This window comes from Mycteria americana, chromosome Z, assembly GCF_035582795.1.
Source record: "Mycteria americana isolate JAX WOST 10 ecotype Jacksonville Zoo and Gardens chromosome Z, USCA_MyAme_1.0, whole genome shotgun sequence".
Lineage (NCBI taxonomy): Eukaryota > Metazoa > Chordata > Aves > Ciconiiformes > Ciconiidae > Mycteria > Mycteria americana.
In genome coordinates, this window is record NC_134396.1 from 68,672,591 (window position 1) to 68,693,619 (window position 21,029).

Genomic DNA, 21,029 nt, shown 5'->3' on the forward strand with positions numbered 1-21,029 from the left:
CTTTTTCAGTGAAGGGAAGTAACAGGATCCTCCATGGAGGCAAACTTACTTTTCCTTTTTCCTTAAAATTCACCAAGGATCATTGATTATCAGTGGAAGTGTCCTCTGACTGAAGAGCATCTGCTCAGATCTTAGTCACAGATGTCTCCTCCAGACCTAGCAGAATAGCAGGAGCTGGAGAGTCCTGCTTAGTCTCTGATTGACAAGTGCCCACAAAACAAGACCCTCCACCAGACCTGGAATCAATTAGCTACCTCAGAAAAGGTCTGGACCGTCTTGCGGATGGGATTCCACAGTTGCAGAGAAAAAATCTCCAGTGGTGGCTCTCATGTGGAATTATTCTGAAGTTGATCTGTGTCTGCTCTGCTAATGTCTGTGCCCTCTTTCCACTCATGTTGCAGGAATCAGCTGTGGAGTGCCTCCACCTTTAGAAAATGGATTTTATTCAGCTGAGGACTTTTTTGCTGGCAGTACTGTTACCTATCACTGCAACAATGGCTACTATTTGTTGGGCGACTCCAGGATGTTGTGCCTGGACAACGGGAGCTGGAACAGCATTTCACCGTCTTGCCTTGGTGAGATGTGCCATACATGTGGCTGCATGGGCTGGTGGTCTTGCATTTCTCCTGTGCCCTTGGGTTTGGGTGGGATTTCATTCTGAAGTTGTGAAGGCTGACCAGAGTCTCAGAAATCACACTCCAAAATACTCACATTTCTGAAATACCATGCTCAGCATTATGTGAAACCAAAACTACATTCTGGCACCTTTCTCTGTCAGTCCCACACGCTACATAATAAGCCTGCACTGCACTCCCAACCTCTCTCCCTTCAGGTTCATTTAGCCATGTAGTCCTTGCATTCTGTGCTTCTAAGCTGTACATTTCCCTGTGCTTCAGCCCACTGTCAGTGTGCCATACTCTCTGACCAGGTTCTTCTACATGTTCCACGCGTGGAGGTTGTAATGTTCAATATCAAATTTACTTATTTGAAGATAGCTGATGCTGCACAGGATTTCTGATTTAGCAGAGTGATACAAAATATACTGCATAACTGCATAACACAATACAAATAAGTGCAAGTTACACTTAGCAAAATACAGCAATTGCAATAGACAGTTCAATCATAATACCAGTGTGTTTCCCATTACCAATCTCTATAATGTGCTCACTGTCATGACACGGGGCATCCCCAGCAGCCAGGAATGAATACGTGGGTTGAAGCCAGCTCAAGCCCATTGCTAGTTGTCTGGGTTTTATACTCTGTGTTGGCCTGAGCCATGTAAACAATTCGCCCCCCATGCTGGTCTGGCTAACTCAGGGAGACATTCGCACTCTTTTAATGAACTCAGAGAGAAGCATTTACACCACCAGTTGGTCCACTCAACTGTTGATAGCTGTTTACCTAAAACAAAGGCCACCTTCCTGTCCCCTTGTGTTGAGTCAGCTTCTTTGCAGCAGCAGTGGTCAGTCATACCCTGCATTATCCCCTGAGCTTCAAGGGCAGATCACCTTTGCCTGTCTCCTCTGAGCCTTCTTCCATTGTGGGGGTTTATTGGTCAAGTCACACACGCCTGTCAGGAAGCAGCTGCAGCATTGAGAAGGCTGGGAGTGCACTTACGGACACAGTTCACATAGTCGCCACACCATAAGTGGAAGTGATCGTGCCCCTGTACTTGGCACTGGTGAGGCTGCACCTTGAATACTGTGTTCAGTTTTGGGCCCCCCACTACAAGAGAGACATTGAGGGGCTGGAGCGTGTCCAGAGAAGGGCAGCCAAGCTGGTGAAGGGTCTGGAGCACAAGTCTGATGAGGAGCGGCTGAGGGAACTGGGGTTGTTTGGCCTGGAGAAAAGGAGGCTGAGGGGAGACCTTATTGCTCTCTACAACTACCTGAAAGGAGGTTGTAGAGAGGTGGGGGTCGGTCTCTTCTCCCAGGTAACAAGTGATAGGACGAGAGGAAATGGCCTCAAGTTGTGCCAGGGGAGGTTTAGACTGGATATTAGGAAATTTTACTTCACTGAGGGGGTTATCAAGCACTGGAACAGGCTGCCCAGTGAAGTGGTTGAGTCGCCATCCCTGGAAGCATTTAAAAGACATTTGGATGAGGTGCTTAGGGACATGGTGTAGTGGTGGTCTTGGTAGCGTTAGGTTTACAGTTGGACTTGATGATCTTAAAGGTCTTTTCCAACCTATACGATTCTGTGATTCTGTGATAACTTACTTCCTGGTCAGCTGGGTGTGATGTACCAGATTGCAGCTGCAGGAGCTGAGACAGACCAGCATTGTAGTGCATACGGGTGACAGGGTGTGACTGTTCTTGTAGGGCCATGTCTCCGACAGATCCCTGCTGGAATCCACTAGCTAGCTGTACTTGGATTGCTGCTGTCTTAGTCATGCCTAACATGGGAGTTGCGGGTTAACAACCTGGGAAGATTTGTGTTTGATTTGACTCTTAATTTCATGTAGGTATAGCGTATATTTTTTTTTTCAGTCAAGACCAGCAAAAGAAAAGGCAACAGTCTTTTAGTTCGGCCAAAATTCACTTTGGAGTAGGATCCATCTGGTTTCATAGCATCCTGTCTACCAGGACTCCTTCAGAACCTCCAAACAGACCGTCCAGTCTGTTGTTCCTCTGCTTTTCTGCTTGGCACTTTATACCAAGGCCTAAAGCTGAGCAGGCTCAGAGCAGACACTGCAAGGGTGTCCAAATAGTTCAACATCTGTGTAGTAGGAAGCATTATGTTAAGAAGGAAGAGCCCTGTGCTCCACCTTCGTGCCCCACCTTCCAGCTTGCCTTGTCTCTCATAAAGCATAGTAGACGAAGGGGAAAATGAAAACAAGAGTGGCTTTGGCACCCTGACCCACCCTTTACCTGTCTGATTCATGCTCCAGACAGTTGCTAACAAAGCCTGGTACACCTATGCCCTGCGGCATTCGTTTTGCTCTGTTATGGATCTGATTCATACTCTTCCTTGCCTTACAAGATTTTACAGTAGGAGCAGTCATTCCAGTTCTGCTGTGGTAGCACTTTGCATTCTCCAGATGCTTGTGTAATTGGCAACTGTTTTGATTTTAATGTGCAGTTTTCATCCTGCATGTCAGAAAGAAACTCCTTTTCTTTTCAGAAGATTCTTGGGTTCTTTTCATGCTGGCCAGACTCATTCAGCAGTGAAGAATAAACACAGCAATTCAGTAAATTTTTTTTTTACTTGTTGCTTTTTTAACCAAGTTGCTTTTTTGCCTGGAAATGGGCAAAGAACTCCAGCTATATGTCTGCGTGGCATACCTAGTTCAACAGCTGTACTGTAGTAGGGCCTTTAAATGAGGAATTGCTCTATCTGTCTCTAAAGCAATGGATGTCATCTGTCTGGACTTCTGTAAAGCCTTTGACACGGTCCCCCACAACATCCTTCTCTCTAAATTGGAGAGATACGGATTTGATACGTAGCGTTCGGTGGATAAGGAATTGGTTGGATGATCGCATCCAGAGGGTAGTGGTCAACAGCTCAATGTCCAGATGGAGATCAGTGATGAGTGGTGTCCCTCAGGGGTTCGTACTGGGACCAGTGCTGTTCAATATTTTCATCAATGACATTGACAGAGAGATCGAGTGCACTCTCAGCAAGTTTGCAGATGACGCGCCAGAAGGACGGGATGTCATCCAGAAGGACCTGGACAAGCTGGAGAAGTGGGCCTGTGTGAACCTCATGAGGTTCAACAAGGCCAAGTGCAGGGTCCTACACCTGGGTCGGGGCAATCCTTGGTTTCAATACAGGCTGGGGGACGATGGGATGGAGAGGAGCCCTGCAGAAAAGGACTTGGGGGTACTGGTGGATGAAAAGCTGGACATGAGCCGACAATGTGCGCTGGCAGCCCAGAAGGCCAACTGTATCCTGAGCTGCATCAAAAGAAGCATGGCCAGCAGGTCGAGAGAGGTGATTCTGCCCCTCTACTCTGCTCTGGTGAGACCCCACCTGCAGTACTGCGTCCAGCTCTGGAGCCCTCAGCACAAGAAGGACATGGAGCTATTGGAGCGAGTCCAGAGGAGGGCCACGAAAAAGATGCGAGGGCTGGAACACCTCTGCTACAAGGACAGGCTGAGAGAGTTGGGGTTGTTCAGCCTGGAGAAGAAAAGGCTGCGGGGAGACCTTATAGCAGCCTTCCAGGACTTAAAGGGGGCCTGTAGGAAAGGTGGGGACAGACTTTTAGCAGGCCTGTTGTGACAGGACAAGGAGCAACGGTTTTAAACTAAGGGAGGGCAGATTTGGACTGGATTTAAGGAAGAAATTTTTCCTAATATCCAATCTAAACCTCCCCTGGCACAACTTGAGGCCATTTCCTCTTGTCCTATCGCTCGTCACTTGTCCTAGAAGGAGATCAGGTTGGTCAAGCAGGACCTGCCTTTCATGAACCCATGCTGACTGGGCCTGATCACCTGGTTGTCCTGTACGTGCCGTGTGATGGCACTCAAGATGATCTGCTCCATCAGCTTCCCCGGTACTGAGGTCAGGCTGACAGGCCTGTAGTTCCCCGGGTCCTCCTTCCGGCCCTTCTTGTAGATGGGCGTCACATTTGCTGACCTCCAGTCAACTGGGACCTCCCCAGTTAGCCAGGACTGCTGGTAAATGATGGAAAGGGGCTTGGTGAGCACTTCTGCCAGTTCCTTCAGTACTCTTGGGTGGACCCCATCTGGCCCCATAGACTTGTGTGGATCTAAGCAGTGTAGCAGGTCACTAACCATTTCCCCTTGGATTATGGGGGCTTCATTCTGCTCCCCCTCCCTGTCTTCCAGCTCAGGGCACTGGGTACCCCAAGAACAACTGGTCTTACTGTTAAAGACTGAGGTAAAGAAGGCATTAAGTACCTCAGCCTTTTCCTCACCCTTTCTCACTATGTTTCCCCCCACATCCAATAAGGGATGGAGATTCTCCTTAGCCCTCCTTTTGTTGCTAATGTATTTATAGAAACATTTTTTATTGTCTTTTATGGCAGTAGCCAGATTAAGTTCTAGTTGGGCTTTGGCCTTCTAATTTTCTCCCTGCATAACCTTACAACATTCTTGTAGTCCTCCTGAGTTATGATGTCTGTTCTTTTACTTGGAAACTAGATACTTTTTGTGGAATTATTGACTGAAGTTTAATAGGATTTGTCTCTGATTTTCTCATGTTTCACAATATTGTATAGTAAATTATATAGAAAGCATAAATATTAATTTAAATATTAAATATTTTTACTAGTGCATCAAAAATGTGATTGAAGTAAGAGTGATTTTTAATTATACTAATTAAAGTGATTCCTCTTGACAGTTAGTGAGACAGAAATTTAAAGCAGATGCTTATTACAAATACCACCCTAGAGACATATTTTTTGTGTTTCTTTTTTGTAGATGTTGATGAATGCGCTGTTGGATCAGACTGCAATGAGCATGCATCTTGTCTCAACACAAATGGATCCTATGTTTGCACTTGCATCCCTCCTTATACAGGAGATGGTAAAAAATGTGCAGGTATGGGGAAGAAAAACATCAGGCTAGCCTTTCCAAGGTTCTGTGTAGTCCAGTATTGTGCCTGCCACTGTGGAAGACAGTTGCCAGTAATTTATATCTAGGGAGGGACAGGGCAGGCATGCTCTCATCTCCGGGTCACTTTTGCCTCAATGAGGCTGTGATGAAGTGTCTCCTTTTGTTTCTTGAGAACTCAGCTCTCCTTATGGAGACAGCTGTCATTGGGATTCTGCTCTGAGACATAGTCTTGCACATGGAGCACATGTGCTGAAGACCTGGGAAGGCTGCGTGCTACAATGTGTCACTTGTCAGACCAGAGCTGTGCAGTGAAGAAATACTTGAATACTGGCATCTGAGTAGGGCTTGAGCTGCCTGTGGAAACATTAAGCAAGGTAACTTTGCATGAAGATGACAAGACATTGGCATAGGCTGGGCTAAAAGGTAGCTGAGCTGATTTCATGTTCAGGGCTGGACATGCTGGTAAGGGCTTTCCCTCACAGAGGGAAAAATGACTGCAAGATATGTTTGTTTCTGACAATTAATGCAAACTCGGTTACAGAGGGCTCTTCCATATTGAGATTAGCATACTTGCATGAGTCTTCAGTGCCTGTCACTTACAGAACAGAGAAAAGCTGGTAAGGCTGTAAACTACTTATGAGTGTTTTCCACATGCTCCGCCTTCCTACTTTTAGAAAATTCCTAAGGATGTCTCCTGCAACTTATTTATAGAGCCTGGTACTTAGTTATATTATTGATAGTTTCTCTCTTCCTCCTCAGAACCGGTGAAGTGCCGTAATCCAGGAAATCCAGAGCATGGCCATTTATATGGGGACACTTACAGTGTTGGCAGTGAAGTAACATTTTCCTGTGAAGAAGGGTTTCAGCTGACAGGAGTGACTAAACTTACATGCATGGAGTCTGGAGAGTGGAGCCACCCAATACCATATTGTGAAGGTGTGGTTCCTGAGGAGAATGCATATTGTAATGTGTGGTGTTAGAGAGACGGAAGGGGGAAAGTAGTTCTATAGAGCCTTTAGAGACCACGGCAGCTAATGGAACCTTGTCCTAGCAGACCTGGGTGTCAGTGTTGTCTTAAGACAACAGAGGTCTCTGTTGTCTTAAGAGATGTAAGCACCAGCTGAAGCTTTTCCAACAGTTGTCTATTCATAGTGGTACTCTCTTATACAGATTCTCCCAAGTGTCAAAGGTGTAGACTCGACTCATCTCATTTTAATGCAAGCATTAAAAGTGTCTTTCTTCTCCACCCAGCCTCCTGTTTTCAAGGAACTTGTGGGAACTTAATGTCGTAAAGATCATTAACTATGTTTCAGTGGATAAAAAGCAACCAGAGAGGACAAGCTGGTGCACGTACATATACGCGGTATAATTGCAGAAATTGTTACCTTAGAAAACCAGAACTAATGAGGTGAAGCAACAGGGTAAAATGAAGGGGTGACAAAGACAATGCAAAAAAACAATTACTTTGTCCATAGGGAAGGGTGGATATGGAGTCCTCTTGACAGTCAAGCATGTGGTTTGTAGAACAGTTCCAACTACCTATTTCCAGTTAGTCCAATTTCTCAGTAAGAAATGTCAGTTATAGCTTAGTCAAGAACCCAGTGTAACCTAGGGCGTTACACCTCTTCAAACCTACTTAGAGAAAACAAAGTAAATCCTGATTTTCTGTTCTTTTTTATTTGTATTCTATCAACCTCTCTTGTGATTCTGTCTTTTTAAAGCTATATCCTGTGGTGGTCCAGTTATTCCAGAGAACAGTGCCATTTTGGGCTCAAATTTTACTTACCACAATAAGGTGGTGTACAGGTAGGAATTCAGTATGTTTACAGTGCTATATTAATAATTGATTGAGAATCTGGCAACAAATGAGAGTATGGCTGAATTGAGAGAGTGTTTGAAATGAAGGAGAGGAGCAAGATGGGATTAAAGTACTGGAAAGACATTTGGTTATAGCGGTGGCTATTCACTAGCAGAGCTGAATGTTTACTCCAGTATTGCCTCCCTGTGCCCTGCAGAGAAAGATGGTGTATGCAGGTGTGGATGAAGAGAGAAAAGGGATGGCTGATTACATTGTGCATAAAAGGCTCTGTGTTTGATGGCAACTCTTTTCTTCTAACTCAGATGCAATGATGGATACAACTTAGTCGGTGAAAAGGAAATTCTGTGCCTTGCTAGTGGCATTTGGAATCATCCTCCCCCCTCCTGTGAAATGGTGACTTGTCCTAGCCCACAGGATATCAGCAATGGAAAGTACACACTCACTGGCACAACCTACCTTTCCTCTGTATCATACACCTGTGACAATGGATACAGGTAAATGCAGGAACATTCCTGAGCCAAATGCAGGCAGCATGCTTGCTAGAAGGTCTAACTTATGTCTGAAAGAGGTAAAGCTGGGATCATTGCTCAGAAAGATAAAATACTAAAATAGAATTTAAAAAGACTTCTTTATATCTTGAAGGTACTTTCTGTATTTCATCCTAAATTGGAGCAGTTCCAGAAAGTCATTCAGGATTTGCTCTCTCTATATATATATGTGCAATGCTTTCATTTTGCCATCAAGCTCAAAGACATATTTTGAAAATTCAGAAAAATAGTTGTCATTATTTTTGATAGTTCTCATTTGTCTTTAAAGATTATCATAACCCTACAGCTTTAGCAGATACCCAGTATTATTTTTGCTATTTTTTTACAATGCCTTTGGTGAAAAAACCTTCTGGAGTTACTAGTTTACTCCTTGAACTCTTTGTAGTAGTTATTTATTCTAGGCTTTTATTCTGTTTTATGTTTGTAAGCAATTATATTGGAAACACATTTTTAATATGCTGCAATTAAAAATTAATACAGTAATACTATATCCAAGGATATGGCTTTAAGTGCAAATTTCTGCCTCTCCTGATATCTGCTTGTACCTCTAGCAGATTTACTCTGACATAAGCGGTCTCATATGGACCTGTTTAGGTCTGAATTTTTTCTGTATTTTCCTGCTGCAAGCATTCCCTTGTCCAGATGTGGACAGGTACGTGAGGTGTGCTCATTTGGTGAATGTTTTAATCGTGTTAATACAAATGGATACCTCAGCTGCAGTCCAGTGTAGTGTTAAGTCATAGGTCCACAGTGCGGGCTTATCTGTACCCCACTAAACAAGGCAGTGTTTTTACCAATGTCAATGAGTTTTTTGATCATGGACTTAGGGCATATAGGCAGCAAATACCACATTAGTTGTGACTCTTTCCCTTTACCTGTGTAGCATAGATTGGTGAGAGAAGTCCTCTCTCCTATGGTCACCACTGCAGGGGAAGCCCTCCCAAACAGTGTCCCTCTTATGCATTATTTCGGGACCTAAGTGTGGACCCAGTCTCTTCCTTCAAGCACCTCTTATGTGCTTTTGTCTTAAACGTCTTGCCACAGGTAGACAGAGCCTACTGCCCTGACAGGGGCCTGTGCCATATCTGTAAGGGCTTTACAGGTCAGTGTTGTTCTCTTCCATTAACCCCTGAGCTCATTTCAGTCAACTAAACATGGGCGTCTAATACTATTTGAGACTAAATTGTAGGGAATTGGACACATCTGTGTAGGGCTCTCAGATATGGCATGGGACCTACTGGGAATCCATAGGCAGCTGATGTAGCAGCTGGAGGTCAGGGGGTTCACCAGGGCATCTCAGGCTGGTGTTGAGTACCTCTGTTTAGACAACTAAGTCACACCTTTTGTACCAATGCATTGCTGTTCCCTCAGCTAAGGAAACCAAAAAATACCATCAACTTCAAATGTATGTGGCCATTCACTCAAGCAAAATCCTTTTTCTCCTGAAGGAATTGAATGCCTTTTTGTAAACAAACCTGAACTGGAGCATTTCCTTCAGTTTTCTGAGTGAAGATAGTGTTTAAGTCTTTGAGTGAATCAGGTCTGAGACTGAGGCCTAGTTGTAAGTCTCAAGATTGGTGAGGTGTTGATGGCATACAAGTAAATCTTTAAGCTTAAATAAATATTTAAGCAACCCGTGGCTTTCTTTTGTGGCTCAAAGATGGGCAAAACTACAGCAGAAGTTATGTGTGTGTCTGCACAGTGCATTGAGGCCCCACATGAATTCCACCAGCTCTCTCTTCAAAACAATCTGAAAACCAGCTTTTTTGACAGCATCAGCAGTGCTTTTTCATGAACAGAGGGTGAGATTCTGGCCTCTACTGAAGTCAGTGAGGGACTCCCCTTGGTCTCACTGGGGCCAAGAAGTCAGTGAGAAGCAAAGCACCTCTTCCTGTCTCTGTTCCTCACCTGGACTGAAATGGCAGCCTTAATAATGATCTTTGTGTCTCAGCCTTCAGGGACCTTCTGTGCTTGTCTGTGCATCTTCAGGGAACTGGAACAGCACACCTCCAGCTTGCAACGTTGTCTCTTGTGGATCCCCTCCTGCTATCAAAGATGCAGTCATCAATGGGAAGAACTTTACTTTTGGAAACACGGTCTCTTACACGTGTAAGGAAGGGTATGTAGATTAGCACTACTGGATGAGTAAAACTGGTGCACTGCTTCACAAGTCCTTTATAACTGCACACTAATTCATTTTTACTGCTTCTGTTAACTCTGGAAATTAAATGTGATGGAGATTTTTTTGTGGGCTGTCAAGTTAGTATGGGGGACACAGGCACTTCTTAAAGTAGTTTCACAGCAGCTGAATACACTCTAGACGAGGAGAATGGAGAGGAGTCATGGGAATAATAGACCAATTCAATAGAAAGCCCTCTCCCTTGGAGTTAATGCAGAACTAGTACTTCTGTGGTAAACTCAAGGCTCTGATCATAAAAAATTCCCTATGTCTCTTCAGGCTGTAAGAAAGCTGTTTGGTGTGTCTTGAGAACTGTTTGTTCTGGTGTTCTAAATTCTGTTTCCTTAAAACTCTGACTCCTCATTTACAGAGGTGCATTATTTTTCTTTGATTTCTATCTACTCAGTGTAGTGACCTTTTCAGATCGTATTTCATCAAAGGTGAGGCTCCATTTTGATGATGTCGAGCATGAATGTAATTCTGGACTCTGATCCTGCAAGAAACTTTGCATGTGCTTCTCTTTACAGCCTGTGAGTAGTCCCATTGAGTTTCTTGAAACTGTTCTGTTCAAAAGGCAGAGCAGGTATGCAGAGCTTTTGCCAGGTCAGGCCCTAAGTGACTGCAGGACTTTCTGCTCCTTCTTGATGTAAAAGGGCAGATTGATAAGCCAATATTTTTCTTACAAACCGGCTTTGCATTATTATTTGAAATATAATTGAAGCAAAGCATCCTTATTCTGTGTTCTTGACTGTGTTACGATTAAAAAAGCTGCTTCTCTTTCCTGTGCAAAGCATTTTAAATGGGATAGGATAGCAGCATTTAAAGAGGGTCACAGCTGTTCGTGACAATGAATAGAGTGGATCATATTAAACATCGGCACATAATAGGCTCTTTTTCTGGAGTCCAGTCACGAGGCTTTGAATACAAATCTTGCAAACAAGACAAAGCGCTTCTACAGATGTTGCCATCAAAATCTGAACAACCAGTTTCCAGCCTGCAGCTGGAAAGAGTCACTGGGAACTTTGCAGTAGTTATTGTTTCTTTGCTTTCTGTGAGAGTACACCACAGAAATTTCAACACTGAGGAAGAAGATAGTCACGGGTACTGTGACTATACTGTTGCATGTTTAAGCAGCAGGGTGGAGTGATGAGCAGCATGGAGTAATGCCTGTCACTGCATCCCAGAGACAGATTAGAGAAATACAACTACACTGACAGTAATCATGTGGTAGAATTTCATTGTAAAAGATGATTTTTTTTTTTCTACTCAGCATTAATTTCATTGTAGTAGTTTCAACCAAAATGGAAGTTCAGGAATGGTAATCAGGTGGACAGACGAGAGAGAAGCAATATACACAAGGTATGCTAGGATATCCCTCATTGTGATACTTCACCTGCGGACATGTAGGCTTTAAGATTTTCCTGTTGAAGTTGACCGTAGCTTTTGTAAAGGATCCTGTTCTTCGGGAGTGCTAGCAAGCAAGCTTGTACTGCAGGGGCTTCAGGAAACTGCAGGTGGTGTTTGACAATGCTTGTCTTTTTTACTTCCTGTGTGGTTTCCTTATCCACAGCTACACGTTAGTTGGCCCCGCAACCATAGAGTGCTTAGCCAGCGGCGAGTGGAGTGTGAGCCACCAGCAGTGCCTGGCAGTATCCTGTGATGAACCACCCCATGTGGAAAATGCATCACCAGAGAGTGGCCACCGCCTCTTTGGCGATATAGCTTATTACTTCTGCTCAGATGGCTACAGCCTGGCTGACAACTCTCAGCTGCTTTGCAATGCAGAAGGGAAGTGGGTGCCTCCAGAGGGCAGGGAGGTGCCCCACTGCATAGCTGATTTCTGTGAAAAGCCATCTACCGTCTCATACAGCATCCTGGAGTCCATTAGTAAAGCCAGGTTTGCAGCTGGCTCCATCGTGAGCTTCAAGTGTATGGAAGGCTTTGTTCTGAACACTTCGGCCAAGATCGAGTGCCTTCGAGGGGGCCAGTGGAATCCTTCTCCTTTGAGCATCCAGTGCATCCCTGTTCGCTGCGGAGAGCCTCCCCACGTTAGCAATGGCTATGCCAGTGGGACTAACTACAGCTTCGGAGCAGTGGTGGCTTACAGCTGCAATAAGGGGTTCTACATCAAGGGAGAGAAGAAGCGGACCTGTGAGGCCACTGGCAACTGGAGTGGCAGTTTGCCCACATGCCACCCAGTGTCCTGTGGAGAACCACCGCAGCTTGAGAATGGCTTTATTAAGGTACAGAATGGGTTTTCTCATCTGCCTGGTACCATAGGAAACTGAATATGTCTTCACAATTGCCACAGTTAGCATTTTCTTTCTTCTGTTTTGCTCTCCTGTTAAAATTGAGGAAGCACATGACTGGATGGAATAAGCAAAGGGAAAAACAGGTGGATTTGCAGCAGAATCGTGTCTGAAAAGCATGGACAATTCCATGGGATTTCCTGTAGCTTAAAGTGGGTTTTCAATTAGGAGACTCAAGATGCCATATGACAATCAGTTGATTTCCTTAATGTCTTACTTTTCATTTGTTTGGTCCATGGGTGGCTTTCCAGTGCCATATGGAGACATTTGAAGTACTGTTGCCAGTTCACAAGCCTTGCTACATTGCAACAATGCCTGAAGTTAAAAATCTCCTTGTGGCAGCCCAAACCTGTAACAACTACTTAACCTGTGTTATGCTTTGATGCACAAGGGTAATATTGTGGTAAGGAAGATCGAAAACACTATTGTAAAGATTTAACTTTGAATTTTTAAAGCATTTTTCTTCTGAACATCCCCCCTCCTTCCTTATATCTAGCCACCAGGGAATCTGCATTTGCTGAAAATAGGGGGAGGGGGGGGATTGCATCTGAGTTCCTACATGGGCTTCCAGCAGTAATAACAACAATTTCTGTTCAGACTCCCACACAGATATATCCTCTAATTAATGCATATCACTCTGCGTTGTCTTCCTTAGGTAGGATCACTCCTCAAATACTCCTTCTGTCTTCCTGTATACACATCTTTGGGCCTCATGGGTCAGGAAGCTGGAAAGCAGAGGAAATATTTCTAGCTTTTACCTTTTAAGCCTTGAATTTTCTGTTTTCTTTTGACGGTGCTCTCAGATTTCCTGACAGCAGAGTGCATCATTTGAGGCAAGACATTTTGTGTCAGTTACTTGCCTTTACTGCTGTCTGGGATTCAGCTAGAAGCTAGACCAAGAGAACACAAGAAATTAAATCAGCCTGCTATTGCCCCGGTCATGCATCTTCATTTCAGACATGTCCCCATCTTATCTGTTTTGCAGGAAACAACTGGACGCTTCTTTGAGAATCAGGCAAATTATCAGTGTGAGTCTGGCTACCAGCTGGTTGGGAGCTCAGTGTTTATCTGCCAAGCCAATCGGCAGTGGTACAGTGAATCACCTCCTTACTGTGTTCCCCTCAGCTGTGGAAAACCACCACCCATCCAGCATGGCTACTCCAAGGGAGAAACTTTTGATATGGGCTCCAAAGTTGAGTTTTTCTGTGATGAAGGCTACGAGCTGATTGGAGATGTTTCTTGGACATGTCAGAAGTCTGGGAAATGGAGCAAAAAGCAAAGCCCGAAGTGTGTGCCAACAAAATGTCCGGAACCACCCTTGGCAGAAAACCAGCTGGTCTTGAGGGAAGTGACTTACCAAGTTGGTGTTGTACAGTTCTCCTGCAAGGAGGGTTATGTTTTGCATGGCTCCTCTGTACTGAAATGCTTGCCCTCCCAACAGTGGAACGATTCCTTTCCCTTCTGCAAAGTTGTACAGTGTCCTGCACCTCCATACATCCCCTTTGGTGACCCTTTGACTTCATTCCTTCATTTTGGTAGCACTGTGAAATACATCTGCGTGGATGGGTTTTTACTGAAGGGTGAGTCTACCATCAGATGCCAGGCTGATGGCTCATGGAGTTTGCCTTTACCAGAATGTATTCCTGTGGAGTGCCCGCAACCAGAAGAAATTCAGAATGGCATTGTTGATGTGCAGGGCCTCACTTTCCTTAGTACAGCCCTCTATACATGTAAATCGGGCTTCGAACTGGTGGGGAACACAACTATCCTCTGTGGAGAAGATGGCCAGTGGCTTGGAGGAAGGCCAGCTTGCAAACCTATTCAATGCCCAAGGCCTAAGAAGATCCTCAATGGCAAATACTCATTCACAAACTTCCATTATGGGCAGACTGTTAGGTATTCCTGTGACAGAGGTTTCCAGCTCCAAGGGGAGGAAACACTGAGATGCCTAGAGACAGGGGAGTGGAGTACAGAGGTTCCCTCCTGCAAAGCCATAAATTGCCAGCCCCCTCAGCCCATCGAGAATGGCTTTGTGGAGGGTGCAGATTATAGCTACGGGGCCATGGTAATTTACAGCTGTGTGCCAGGCTTCCAGCTGTCTGGCCTTGCCATGCAGACCTGTGAAGAATCGGGCTGGTCTAGCTCCACACCAACCTGCCTCCCAACAGACTGTGGCCTGCCTCCTCACATTGACTTTGGGGAGTACATGCAGGTGAGACATGGGGAAAGACGTTCTGACCAGGAGAGTGTTACAGAGAGTCCCTCCCTTTCACTTATGTTACTGGCTGACAATTTGAAAGACTTCAGAAGTTCTTTGAAGGAGGACAGTGCAATGCAGCTCACCACTTTCTTATTTGGAACTATCATTTTATACACATGTTACTCTGGCTACGAGCTGCTGGGAAACCCTGTTCTAGCTTGCCAAGAAGATGGGGCTTGGAACGGCACTGCCCCTGCCTGTGTTTCAATAGAGTGCACTTTGCTGTCTCCCCCAGAGAATGGCATTTTACATTTCACTGAGAACACACTCGGTAGCGCAGTGCAGTACACCTGTAAGCCAGGGTTCACACTTGTTGGCTCCGACACACGACTGTGTTTGCCAAGTCGGCAGTGGAGTAACACTGCTCCATACTGCAAAGCAATAACGTGCAACTCACCTACCCAGCTTATGAATGGGAACATAAGAGGGGAAAACTACACATATGGCAGTGTTGTCTACTATGAGTGTGATCCTGGATACCAGTTAAATGGCCCCACAGACAGGAGATGCCAAGAGAACCAGAAATGGGATGGCAGTGAACCAATTTGCATTCCTGTTTCCTGCAGCCCACCACCAATTCTGGAGAACGGTCAGGTGACTGGAGACGAGTACACGTTCCAGAGACATACAGAGTACAGCTGCAACGAAGGTTTCCTGTTAGATGGGGACAGGAGTAGAGTCTGCCTCGCAAATGGAAGCTGGAGTGGAATTGCTCCAGTTTGCAAAGCTGTGACCTGCCCTGTGCCGCTGCCTCTTCCCAACGGGAGAACTAGTGGCTCAGATTTTGGCTTTAAGAAAGAAGTGCACTATCACTGCAACAAAGGATACAGCCTGCAAGGAGCGTCTACACTTACCTGCCAGGGTGATGGTACCTGGGATTCAGAAGCTCCACACTGTGAGCCAGTCATTTGTGGACCTCCTGAAGACATCTCCCATGGCTTTCTGAATGGTTCAGGCTTTACCTATGGGGAATTTGCCCAGTATGTGTGCTTCCCTGGTTATGAGCTGCACGGCAGTCCTTTACGGCAATGTTTGTCCAATGGCTCCTGGAGTGGAAGCCTTCCATCTTGCCTACCCTGTCTGTGTCCTACCCCACAGGTTCAGAATGGGGTTGTTCTTGGTACAGATTTCAGCTGCGGGAAAAGTGCCCAGTTTCAGTGTCTGGAGGGCTTCAAACTGCTAGGGCCTTCTGAAGTCACCTGTGAGGCAGCTGGCAAGTGGAGTTCTGGGTTTCCTCGCTGTGGGCAGATTTCCTGTGGCTCTCCACCCATCATTCCAAACACCTTTATCAATGGGAGCAGCTCTGCAGATGAGAACACCATCATCTATACCTGCTTGACAGGTTTTGTCATGCGGGGGAGTCCAGAACTGACTTGTGTGGAGACTGGTGTCTGGAAGAAACCATACCCAAGCTGTGAGCTGTTAAGCTGTGGCCCACCACCTTCTGTCCCAAATGCAGAGGTTCTTGGGAACACTTACACCTATGGGAGCAAGGTCCAGTACAGGTAAGAATGCTGCTGCCATTCTGTTTCCATAAAATCTCTGAAGGAATGAAGATGGAAGGTTTATGCACCCTCAGTTAGTGCAAGTTTTTAAAAGACCTGGAAGAAAAGTTATGCCCTATCACATGCTCAGATTGACAAAGCCCACATTCCCATACACATACAAAATATTATTTGGACCACTGTCAAAACTCCAGCAAGGTATTTCAGCTTGTTGGGCTGCACTCCTCCACCACCTTTAGTTTCCCATTCCCCTTTGCTTTCCTTTTCTCCTCCTCTGAAACACTGGTCTGGACATTCAGGTTTTCTTAGCAGGTGGCAGCAACAGTCAGCAGGGTGTGCAATTTTTCTCCCCTTTTGGCACCCCATTTACATCTTCCTCCTGCTTCGGGTGCCTGTTGTAATACAGAAGGGGCTGATCTCCCTCTTGTCCCATTTTCTGTACCGCAACACTGCACTGTGAGCAAGTGTTGCTGATGCGAAGTTACTCTTTTGTCAGATATGAGAGAAAAGGCTTTATGTTAATTTCCTGAAGTGTGCACACTGCGGATCCCTTTCTCCAAGGTGAGGAATTCCTTGGCAGAAGGGGAGATGGCAGTAGAAGCCAATAATGGTATGGGACAGAACTGGGAGATGGCACGTGGATGAATTTAACAGTATCGGTCATTTCCATGCATCTTTAACAAGGTGAAGGGGGTGCTTGTGTCTGCCTTTCTACAAGTGAGCCCACTTGTGCAAGCCAGTTGAGTTGCTCTTGGTGAAGCACCGTGTGGAACAGAACAAATCAGCCTTAAATGTCTAAGCAAATGGCCTGTGATCAGCCTAAGGCTTGGTTTGTTCTTGGAAGAAAGTGAGATCATCTTTAGACTTGCTTGGCACTCACACGCTGTTTACCTAACCAAAAGCCCTCCTTGCAAAGGGAAGGGCGGTACAGAACTTCACTAAAGCATTGAGTACCCTCCAAGCACTAAAGCCACCAACTCACTTTCCATTGTGGTGCTGCAGCAGCGTGAAGCAGCTGAAGATGAAGTCTGAAGCTTTCAGCTCTTGCAACAGAATAAACTCAGTCCAAGCATGCTTCTTACAAGGTTACCTTGAAATAACAGAGAAATCCCAAGGTGTGTTTATGAACAACTAATGCTAAAAAATGACTGTCTGACTTTGTAATTTATGGGTTAGCTCATCCCTAGCTGTGTCTCTGTGGTCAGGTCTTCATGCTGTGTTGCAGATGCCTGGAAGGCTACACAATGGTGACAGAGGTGGATGTATGCATTTGCCAGGAAGATGGACAGTGGTCTCCTCAAACTATTTCCTGTTGCCCCAGAAAGTGTCCCCTCCCAGGAAATATCACCCATGTAATCGTACTTGGGGACAACTTCACTGTGAACGCAAACATCACTCTGTCATGTGTAGAAGGCTATACTCTGGTGGGAGCAAGCACATCTACATGCAAGGTATGGTGTTACTTGCACTGTTTTATTTTGCTGGCTTTGTTGAATTCAAGAATTCTCCTCATGCCCTCCTTAGCTTTTGGCCCCTAATTGCACACAATAAAAATTTTTAAAGCATGTCCTGCAAAATATAATATGCTTCCTTGTTGCCTAGTAAGAGCAATTATTAGTTTTCCATGTACAGACTTTCAGAACTAGAAATTACTGATTTCTTCTTCCATCAAAAACTAATGCTGTCCTTTAGAAAAGCATTCCTTTTATCACATTTCAGGGAATAAATCATGTCTGAGATTTTAAAAAATTATGTCCAAGATTTCTAATGTATTTTGAGGACTGTGTGCAGAGCTTTTTTTCTCCAGAATAACAGGCAGCACACATTTTAATCCACTGTGCAGCTGTAGAAACTTCAATCCTCTGTCTGCTAAAGAGCAAACATCCTCATCAGTTCTGCTCTTAACCTCTTGTCGCATTAGCTGCAGCCTGGACTTAAGCTTGTAAATAGACTCTTTAAAGTCAGTAAGTCTGCTCATATGAGAAAAGCTGAGCATGTGTGTTTTTGCAGAATCAGCACTTCATAAGGAAAGGTTTTCCCCTTATTTTGCTGATCAAAGATCTGTGGAAGTAGGAGTAGGTGTGTTTGATGAGTGTCTCCTGAGGTATTGGACTTCCCTTAGAGAGTCTGGGAAGGCAGCTGAAGCACTTAGTCATGGTGTTAGACATTCAGCCAGGAGAGAAGTACAGAACATGGAATCAGGCAGCTGTAGTTTTCATTCTTCTCCTGATGTGTTCCCTGAGGTGACCTTGTACAAGTGAACTTGCTTTTCCAAGCTTCTATTTCCCCATTTACTTTTTGTTCCTTCTGTCTTGTAAGTCTAAGCTGAACATACCTGCCAAAGCTGAGCTCCAGTCTATGTTGACATCTTAAAAGTGTTACTTAAATTACTGAGTTTTATTAAGGATTGCACAGATAATACTACATTAACCACATCTGTACACCCACAGCCATTGGATGCTTCTACTATGATTTCCCTAACTTTTTCATTTAGATATGAATTAAGCATATAAAGTGGTGCCTCACACTTTTAATTACATTTATTTTTCAGGAGAGTGGCATTTGGGTGCCCCCATTTTCTGATGACATCTGCATTCCTGTGTCCTGTGGGACCCCAGAGTCTCCAGAGCATGGATTTGTGGTTGGCACTAAATACAATTACAAAGACGTGGTTCTTTATAAATGTGATTCTGGCTATGAATTACAAGTAAGCAAGCTCAAATCTCCAGCACTCTAAACCTTTATTTATCATTTTCAGTTCTTATGTGATGACTGTGAGAATGTATTATGTCTGGTCCATATTGATATACTGCCTTAACTGCCACAGAAGTTGGGTATCTGCTGTAGTTTTTGTTGTTATTGTCTGTAGAATGCTCCTGGTATGTCTGGGATAGTCCTTGGATAACTTAAGGGTATAATTGAAGCAAGTATAATCATCCTGTTCAGAGATATGTGTTCAGCAGATACCGTTCAGTGGTTTTTTTTAAACTGAAGGTTGTTTCAGCCCTCTGCAAATACAGCATTATATATGCTTGTGACCATAAATCATGGAAGAGTTAATTTCTCATGTATTGCTCTCTTGAACTGGTTCTCTGGCCAGAGTTAGATTGCATTCTTCCCTCAATTTCATAGTGTCCCAAGCACTATGTCTGCCGCATTGTGCCTTTCAGACTCAAAGCTCCTGATAAACTCCACTGCCCTCAGTTCTATGACATTGCTAGATGGTATGAAAGTGGTATCTCTTGTTTTAGTAAGGCAAAGAGATTCTAGTTTGTTTAATGGCAGCTTTATTCCGTGATAGAGAAGGGAACAAAGTTCTTTGCTGCCCATTATTTTTATTATGAGCATTGGGCTCTAATCCCCACCTGAGCTCTACGGTAGCACTGCTGTCCCATTATCAGTATTCAGGTTAGCCAATTCAGAGCCGCAGTGAATTCAGAAATGAAAGTATGTTGCTGAGGCACAGCATGGCCTCCACCATCCCCAGGTGATGGCAGAATAGGGCACAGTCGTGTCCAGAGGCATGAGGTGGTGAGGTGTCTCCAGGACAGAAGCTGGCTCTTAACTCTGTGTTTTGTGAGTACCAAGTAGAATTCAGGATTGTGCTTCCTTCATACTGTTGTAACACAGATAATAAATAAGAACTTCATGCATGTGAATTCACCCAGTCAGGAGTGAATTCACCCAGTCACTCAGTATAAAAATAAGGAGAGTTTAGAGAATGCTTAGGTAACAATAAATTTAATTTGCATTATGTTGCACATACGTAATATCGCTGGGGATGGAGGTGTGGGTTGGTATTAAGACAGATAGGTAGAATTGCTGTTTCAAGTAATTTTTGGAGGTAATAAGCCAGTGCTTTCATACAGTAAAAAGTCCTTCCAAGTTTTGTATTCCAGCTTTGCCACCTAGCGTCAGCCTGTCTCCCTGCTGTTGAAGAGAAGTCCTGCTTTTTTTCCTTTGGGAAGCAAAGTCCATTGGGTGTGATGCCGTACAACACTCATGTCAAACAGCTGCCCTTGTCAATGGGTCTGCTTTGGAATGAAAGTACATTACTTCAAGGGACAAATTTAGATGTTGTTCTCCATGCCTTGGAATAAAATAAGAAATAAATCTTGGGCTATTAGACTGGCTATAAAGCCTGTACGTAAGAAAGAAATAACATTATTTATAGGCAAATGTAAAGAATGAGTGTTTGGGATGTGGTCAAAATCAGTATGTTACATTTATAAAACACAAGCTTGTAATGTTGTTGAAAAAATGCTAGTTAGATTTTTTGTAAGTGAGTCCTGGAAGGAGAAAATTTGTCATCGTAACTCATTCCTGGAAACAAGAATGGTAAAACTGACAAGAAAGATGATACTTCAGGGAGAAGGACAGGAGAACGGACTAACTGGCCCCACAAATTTTTGGTTTATAAACAATATCCATCACTTTGCAGGAGGGAATTCTACCCTAAACTGCTAGACTTGGGCTGTAGTATTTAACTATCTCTTTACATGGGTTGCACATGGAGGGAAAAAGTCCTGGCTTTGCTGGATACTGGAGTTGATGGGAGAAAAGAGTTGACTAAGTAAAGCTGTTCTTTGAGCATTTTCTTTTGTTTCACAGGGTGATGCAGAACGGACTTGCCAAGAAGACAAGCTTTGGAGTGGTGCAGTGCCAGTGTGCAGAAGTACGTTCCACCTGAGTTTATGACTTAATGTTGGTCAAGGGTGATTTTACACAACAGAAAACACTAATGCTCATTTTGCTTTATAACTCATACTGTCTGCATTTGCCTAAAGATTTTTAGTAAGTACCACTGATAAAAGCCTGGAAGAGTTGCAGAATTGCTGGTGTGTGCAGGTAATAGTGTGAAGGAAATCACTACACCTTTCTGCCTTGCTC

At 44.4% G+C, this 21,029-nt stretch overlaps 1 protein-coding gene across 1 annotated transcript in view; it reads left to right on the forward strand.

Annotated features, from left to right (window-relative positions):
* SVEP1 (sushi, von Willebrand factor type A, EGF and pentraxin domain containing 1) overlaps positions 1–21,029 on the forward strand; it is a 133,381-nt gene that overhangs the window by 89,891 nt on the left and 22,461 nt on the right. The window contains exons 31-41 of the mRNA XM_075526166.1: positions 402–575; positions 5,385–5,504; positions 6,279–6,455; positions 7,241–7,325; positions 7,641–7,832; positions 9,838–10,005; positions 11,636–12,308; positions 13,360–16,139; positions 17,365–17,590; positions 18,691–18,846; positions 20,751–20,814. Of these exons, the coding sequence (XP_075382281.1) occupies positions 402–575; positions 5,385–5,504; positions 6,279–6,455; positions 7,241–7,325; positions 7,641–7,832; positions 9,838–10,005; positions 11,636–12,308; positions 13,360–16,139; positions 17,365–17,590; positions 18,691–18,846; positions 20,751–20,814 (4,815 nt within the window). The remainder of the gene's footprint in view (positions 1–401; positions 576–5,384; positions 5,505–6,278; positions 6,456–7,240; positions 7,326–7,640; positions 7,833–9,837; positions 10,006–11,635; positions 12,309–13,359; positions 16,140–17,364; positions 17,591–18,690; positions 18,847–20,750; positions 20,815–21,029) is intronic.